The following is an 8,384-nucleotide window of genomic DNA, read 5'->3' on the forward strand; positions in this document are numbered from 1 at the left end:
GCGTTTTATCTTCTATGCCTATCCCTACGGGGAAACGACGTGATGGTTTGTTTGTTTGTTTGTTTGAGTTATATTTGAATTATATTACAAAAAGGTGCCATACAAGTTATCCACAGTAATAATTTTCACGAGTGCAAGTATTCATTACGTAGTACGTAATAATATATATATATGTACTCGTATTATCGTTAAACATTTTTACTGTGAAGGAAATTTTTCCTTAATTCGACTCTGTAATTTGAGGAGACAGAAGAGGTTCTCTGGCACTCGCACTATGCTAGTGCGGCGGGGGACGGGGACGGGCGGGGGGCATGCAACTGCGGCAGGCGGCAACAGTACACAGTACGCGCCGCGAGCGGAGTCACGAAGTTGCGTGTCGCGCGTTTGTTGCTAGTCGGTTCGGTGCAGAGCCCGGTGTCTGGTGTAGATCGCGTACTGTGAGTGTGAGTGTTGATGTGTGCAGAGACTGGTCGCCCAGTGGAAAATGTGGCGGAGCGCGACAAGCCTGCTGCTCCTGTGGCTTATGGTAGATGCAGCGCAATATGGGCGGGACCGTGCCAGAAATCCCGCTGTTAAAGGGTTCATTCCCAAAAGACTTCACCCTTGCGAGAAAAGCTCCTGCTACCCAGCCACTGGAAATCTCCTGATCGGCCGCGAATCAAAGCTGTCCGCATCCTCAACTTGTGGCTTACACGACCAAGAACGGTTCTGTATCGTTTCGCACTTAGAAGACCGGAAAAAATGTTTCTGGTGCAACTCTCGCCCGGAGACCAGCAACCAACCGAACCTCAACCACAGGGTTTCTAACATTATCTACAGATATCACCCCGGCACCAGACAACGATCTTGGTGGCAATCGAGAAATGGTATTGAAAATGTCACCATTCAACTAGATCTGGAGGCTGAATTTCACTTCACACATTTGATTATTGTTTTCAAAACATTCCGACCCGCTGCTATGCTGGTCGAACGATCTTTCGATTTTGGGAAAACTTGGAGAGTTTACAGATACTTTGCCCATAATTGCTATGAGAGCTTCCCCAATGTGTCAACAGATTCGCCAACAAAACTTACCGATGTTGTATGTGAAACAAAGTATTCCAGTGTGGCTCCATCATTTGATGGAGAAATTATTTTTAGAGTGTTACCACCGAATATCGTCGTAGATAATCCTTATTCGCAAGAAGTACAAAATCTTCTAAAAATGACAAATTTACGAATTAACTTTACCAAATTGCATACACTTGGTGATGACTTGCTTGACAATCGTGCTGAAATTCAAGAAAAATATTACTATGCTATTACAGATATGACTGTTCGAGGCTCTTGTTCTTGCTATGGCCATGCTTCGAGATGTCTTCCACTTCCTGGAGTAGAGTCTAAAACAGATATGGTTCACGGGAGATGTGAGTGCACCCATCATACTAAAGGCCTTAACTGTGAACTCTGTGAAGATTTCTTCAATGATTTACCGTGGAAACCTGCCATCGGAAAAACTACAAATGCATGTAAACCCTGTACGTGTCACAATCACTCAACATCCTGCCATTTTGATGCGGCTGTTTATGCATCCACTGCCAAAGTGAGCGGCGGAGTTTGTGATGATTGTCAGCACAATACGATGGGTACTAATTGTGAACAGTGTAAACCATTCTTTTATCAAGATCCAAACCTTGACATTCAACATCCTGACATTTGCAAGCCATGCGATTGTGATCCTAGGGGTTCATTAGATGAAGCACTTTGTGATCCAGTTACCGACGTTGCTACCAAACAAGAAGCTGGAAAATGCCATTGCAAAACCAATATTGAAGGTAGGAGGTGCGATAGTTGCAAAAATGGTTTTTGGAATTTCGATGAAAATAATCCCGATGGATGTGAGGAATGTACCTGTAGTCCATTAGGTACTGTTGATAATCATGGGTGTGACGTGTACACTGGCGACTGTACTTGCAAAAGGTATGTCGTTGGTCATAATTGTGATCAGTGTCTTCCAGAATTTTATGGGCTTTCTGAGATTGAAGAAGGGTGCAGCCCATGTGATTGTGATATGGGTGGATCTATGAACAATAACTGCGATATTAGAACAGGACAATGCCAATGTCGACTTAACGTTCAAGGTAGAAAATGTGATCAACCTCTACAACACTTCTTTTCTGGTGCTTTAGATAATCTTATTTATGAAGCTGAAGTTTCCACTTGTAATTCAGGATCCGACGACAACGCTATCAATAATAATTGTCAAATTTATATTAAAGAGCCTTTCCGAGATGGCCGTGAGGATTCTTGGACTGGAGCTGGATATATGAAAGTATTTGAAAATGATCACTTGGAGTTTATAGTGGATGGAATAACAACCAGTATGGAATATGACATACAAATACGATATGAACCAGAAATTCGAGGTGATTGGCAAATGGTTTCAGTAACGGTTATAAGACCTGATTCTATTGACCTTAATTCTCCTTGTGCTAATTCAATGCCCCAAGATGACGTTAAATATGTGGTTTTATCTGATCAAAGTCGTAGTGCAATTGTTCAACCATCTGTTTGTTTAGAAGCTGGAAAGCAGTATTCTGTAATAATAGGTTTCATGAGCCAAGATGCAAAAGTAGCGAATTCGAGAGCATATGTACTAATTGATTCTATTGTTTTAATTCCAAAAGTACTGACATTGCCTTTCTTTAATTCTACTTCACCTTCGGCAGAAGCAAATCGTGTAGAATATATTCGTGCACGATGTGAAGATGAATATTATTACAACATAAATAAAGCCGATGCTTCGGACATATGTAAAAAGTTCCATACTAGCATCGGATTTTATGTATTCAATGGATCACTTTCGTGCCACTGTGATGCTACTGGATCGACAAGCTACAAATGCATGGAATATGGTGGAAAATGTCCTTGCAAAAAAAATATAGTAGGGCAAAGATGCAATCGGTGTGCACCTGGAACCTATGGTTTTGGTCCCGAGGGTTGCAAAGCTTGTGACTGTAATAATATTGGTGCACTTGATAATTTTTGCGAAGCCACCTCCGGTCAGTGTAAATGCAGACCCAACACCTACGGTCGTCAGTGTGATGAATGTCAACCAGGCTACTGGAATTTCCCGTCATGTGAACAATGCGAATGTCATGGACACGCAGATGTCTGTGATCCTAAAACTGGTGCTTGTACATATTGTAGAGACTTTACCGAAGGTCACAGGTGTGATAGATGTGATGAAGGATACTATGGGGATCCACGCTTAGGAATAGATATTCCTTGTAGAGCTTGTCCTTGCCCTGGTACTAAAGAATCAGCACACTCATTTGCTACTCGTTGTGCCCTGGATGATTTGACTAAAGATGTTGTTTGCGATTGCGAACAAGGCTATGCTGGATCGCGTTGTGATGTTTGCGGAGACAATTACTTTGGTCACCCAGAACAACCTGGTGGTTCCTGCGAAGCTTGTAATTGTAACGAAAATATTGACGTAACTAGACCAGGAAATTGTGACCCTCACACTGGTAAATGTTTACAATGCTTACACAATACAGATGGAGATAATTGCGAATACTGCAAGCCAAACTTCTATGGCGATGCATTACTGCAAACCTGTGATGAATGTGTTTGTGAAATTTTGGGAACCAATTTTACTGCAAGTTGTTGCGATCGTGTTACTGGACAATGTCCGTGCTATAAAAATGTGATTGGTAAACAGTGTAATGAGTGTTTAGAAAATCACTGGAGAATTGCTAGTGGTGAAGGTTGTGATCCTTGTGAATGTGATCCAGTGGGTTCCACATCAGAACAGTGCAATAAGTTTGACGGACAATGTGCATGTAAACCAGGTTTTGGAGGTCGCCAGTGTGATCAGTGTCAAACAAATTATTGGGGTGACCCCAATAACGAGTGTTTCCCTTGTAAATGCGACCAATACGGCTCGTCTTCTCAGCAATGTCAAAGAGATACAGGCGCTTGTGTATGTTTCCCCGGAATCGGTGGATTCAATTGCGACGTGTGTGCTCGAGGATTTTTGGGAGAGTCGCCAACTTGTTCTCCATGTGGGGAATGTTTCGATAATTGGGATCGAATTGTGTCCGGTATACTTCATGAAACCAACAATGCTATTAATAATGCTAGTAAAATCAAAACTGTAGGCGCAACAGGAGCATATACACGTGATTTTGATGAAATGGAAGATAAACTAAAGGGCATTAAAAATTTAGTAGACAGCACTCTGGTCGGTGAAAAAGAAATTTTGAGTTTCGACGATAAAGTTGACGAATTAAAGGATATACTGAGATCGTCTAACGATAGTGTTTCTCGGGTTAATTCTGAATTAGCTAACGCAACAACTAGTATCAACATAGCTAAAATTGCCCTTGACGATTTACGCGAGAACAGTGCCATACTTAAAGATAAATCTCTTCAATTGGATATAAACGCTACTAAATTGCAAGAAGCCAATTTAGAAGGTGCACTTAATCTAACGCGTGAAGCAAAACAGAGGGCTCTTGATGCGGCTGATGAAGCTGATAGCGCCCAGATCATTCTTAGGGATACTGAACGACAATTAAAAGGAACAAAACAGTTAGTAGATAGACAATATCAAGCATTCAATGATACGCAGAAAGAAAATGACAAAAATCTTATTGAACTACAAGAAGAATTGAAAGAACTAGAATCTGAAATTCCGGAATTGAATGACAAAATGTGTGGCCACGCTAATGACACTTGTGACTTGTGTGGTGGAGCTGGTTGTGGAAAATGTGGAGGACTCTCGTGTGAAAGAGGAGCCCTTACAAAAGCCGACCAAGCACTGGATTTTGCAAATAAAACAGAAATTAGAATTCGCGAGCACGAACTAATGGCTGATGATCTATTACGAGGAATTTCTTTGGCTAAACAAGATATGGCTGCAGCTCGGGTGGCTTCTAAAAAAACCTACAATACAGCTATTGCTGCGAAAAATTTTACGGAAAATATAGTTAAAGAAAGTAGTGATCTAACTGAAAATCTTAAACAATTTTTGTCAAATACCGGTGCAACTCCCGCCGATGTGCGTACCTTAGCAAATCAAATTTTAAATATGACTATCGAGCTTAAACCGGAACAAATAACTGAATTATCTAAGGAAATTAACGATACGGTTTCTCAATTGACTAATATCGAAAGTATTATTGAAGATACTCGTGTTGATTTAAATCATGCCAGAGATCTTAAATTAAAGGCTAATTCTACTAAGGAAAACGCACTTAATACTTTAAAAATGACCGAAAATGTAATCGAGGCTTTAAATAAAGCGTCAGAAGCTCAAACATTGGCTGAAAATGCTATCAAAAAGGCAAATGATGACATAAAAGCGGCAATGAATGATCTTACGCCGATAGGAAGTAAAACAGATGAAGCCCAGATGAAAGCCAATGATACCACAGAAGAAGTAGAAAGTTTACGATTACGACTAGGAAATTTGCAAAAAAATATCCTGAAAATAGAAAACGACGCCCAGCAAGTAAAGGTAGAGGCAGAGGAAGTAGTGATGAAAGCCGAGGAAGCTCAAGAACAAGCGCAAGAGCTGCGCCAGAAGTACCAGCAGGCGAATGTCTCGCTAGCTGAGCGAGCCGACCAGTCCGCCGACTCGCGCCAGCGAGCTCAAGAGCTGCTCAGCCGGGCCACTCTTCTAGCTGCCAGCACGGACCAACAGCTCAAAACGTTGCGCTCCATGGAAGGCATGTACAGCCACGCAGGTTCTTTTCAGGTTCTGGAAGAGCACATAGACGAGCTTAACAGGCAGGTAGCCTTTTACCTCGCCGAGATCACTAAGAAATCGGACGACTACAGATCCTGTACAACGTAGGCCGCGGTGAGATCAAACGAAAACCAAAGTTTAATTATGTTCGCGTTCATTTGACTTTTCTCCATCCATGAAAGTGCTTTTCAGTTGCCATTTCGTGATGAAACAAATTGCGACATTTTTACTACACTCGTGCTGTGATCATGAATAAAGTGGTAGTGCCCACAGAGCCCACCTAATTGCCATATTTTGTCCTTTATCATATCCACTCAAATAATACTGCCGTATTTTACCTACGTTTTCCGTTACAAGTTTGGGTATGCCAGTACCTACTTAAAGATCACGATGACTCATATTGCAACTTTGTTTTATAACTTCAGTTGAATTAAATTTTAATTGATAATTGTAACTTCTTAAAACATACCCATGTTCTGTCAAAAATAATAGTATATGTAAATGTATTTCGGTAATATAAGTCATGTGTGTTTTTGTTTGTATTTATATTTTGTGTTGGATCGGAAGGTATTTTGTATTTTTATATCATATTATTATGTAGTTACGCGGGCAATACATACTTATACATAATACCTAATACCTACCCATAATCATATTCTATTTACATTAAGACTTACTATTACATGTCTTTCAGTTTATTTACGTAAAGAGTTCCATAAATAATCATTTATGTATTTTTTTATTGTACCCGCTATTTTTGGTAAAAATGACATTTTATTGGGAATTAATTTTTTGCTATTTGAATTCTGAAATCAACAAGTCTTAATAAATACATTTAAAGTTTTTTATCACCAGGAAATAAATTTAGTACATTTTTTAATAGTTCATTATTGTTTAAAGTTATTAACGAATTAAGTAAATAAATACCCATATAACCTTTTTTTGTAATCAGATCTTTATATTACACATTTATAAATTTACTTAAATTTAATTTGTTTTTTAAATGGCACAGTTGTGTGAACTAAAGATCCATATTCTTTAAGTTAAATGATATATTTTTTTGATGAACGAATACATTAAAAATAACCAGTAAGTGTAAAGTAATATTAATATATGTTCACTTTTCTCTTTAAAGTTATTTTGAAATTGCTTTCGTCCTCATTGTCAAGGATGTTTAAAACTCACCATCCTTGCTCTCTTTACATAGATTACTTGTATTTTTATATAAATATTTGCTAAGAGAATCTGTAACCCAAAGATTTATTTATTGATATGTTGACGGTTCACAATGCCTTAATCTATTTATATTTTATCAAGAAAATTTTAAAGTGCATCTTTAATTTAATTTAGAACGTAGTCATATTGCATAGCTGGAAAGTGTTGAAAGGTTACGTCACGAAAGGTTGTCTCAATTAATATTTAACAACTTGTTAATATATTATATACATTAGACAATGGGGAAGTTCGGTGGTTTTTTTATTATTTGTCAAAGACAATTAAACTAGGCCAAAAAAATGTATATCGTATTACCAGCGCTATGATTTTTAAAAGTTTTGTATTTCTGAAATTACTCCGCATGTGACGTCAGAAGTTCTCTTCCGGTTATTCTTTGTCAGTTCTGCCGATTGATCCTTTGGCGGTAAGTAAACCGAATATATTTCATAGCTCTCTTATCATCGGTCGATTCATATGAACTAATGACGTCGTTCAAAGTAGTTCGTTTTTATTAAAATATTTTTTTTTGTAAATTTTCAAAAAACTTTGCCGTACAATTTGATGCTCTAATTTTTACCGCGCGCAAGAAAATAATTATTTTACAAAAATACAATTTCCCGTAGGGCTGAAGTTCCTCATTGATGGGTATCTGCACCTAATTAATTAGGGTCCCTAGTACAGGTCGAACCAACAATAAACGATAAAAAAATGCTAACGAAATTCAAATCTGAATATGGTGATATTTTTTCGTTTGAATATCTCTGTTATAGGCCCATATGTTTTCACGAAATCGACCGAACGAACAGAAAATGTAACTTAGCACTATGGTAAAATACGTATATTTTATCGTTACTACCTATGCATGTGTCATAATTATTTTATAATGATTTTTAAAATACTTTGCATACTTTTGAAATATAATCATGTAAACAAATAATATGACAACTACTGTATGAGTGAATTTTTCCGACTGCTATATGCAAATATTTACTGTCATCTATTTTTAACTCATCTTCTTTTTATTTAATTTTTTTCTCATGTATATTCTTACAAATAAAGTAGGCAAGTGTTCACTCGCTTAGATATTCAAAATGTGCATTTATTAAATTAACGAATATGTATTATGATGCTTGATGGACGCACGAAAGTATATTTTGTTTGTATATGTGGAATTTAAAAAAATAAACAAACACATTTAGTTAATTGTTTTCTTTTTCCTAGCTCCTGGTTTATTTATTATGTAAAATTGATATTTGTAATTCGTAATTAGTTTGTGTAAAATTACTAAAGTAAATTTTAAATGTTATGTAATATAATGGCCGTATAAATTAAAATTTTATTTTATTGTTTTTAGACAAACTAAATAGGTATGTATTTATATTATTATAACTAGACTAGTGATTTTTGCACGATTTTGATTTGAGCACGATGA

The 8,384-nt window shown here is 37.5% G+C and overlaps 1 protein-coding gene across 1 annotated transcript; it reads left to right on the forward strand.

The window, feature by feature from the left end:
- Positions 1-341: 341 nt before the first annotated feature.
- Positions 342-8,150, forward strand: LanB1 (laminin subunit beta-1). Its single transcript, XM_088225724.1, has one exon. It carries the CDS (start codon positions 485-487, stop codon positions 5,843-5,845), a length of 5,361 nt encoding a protein of 1,786 aa, XP_088081850.1. The 5' UTR covers positions 342-484; the 3' UTR covers positions 5,846-8,150.
- The last annotated feature ends 234 nt before the right edge of the window (positions 8,151-8,384 follow it).

Source organism: Micrasema longulum, unplaced genomic scaffold (genome assembly GCF_059751315.1).
Source record: "Micrasema longulum isolate JH-2025_06_02 unplaced genomic scaffold, ASM5975131v1 h1tg000383l, whole genome shotgun sequence".
NCBI lineage: Eukaryota > Metazoa > Arthropoda > Insecta > Trichoptera > Brachycentridae > Micrasema > Micrasema longulum.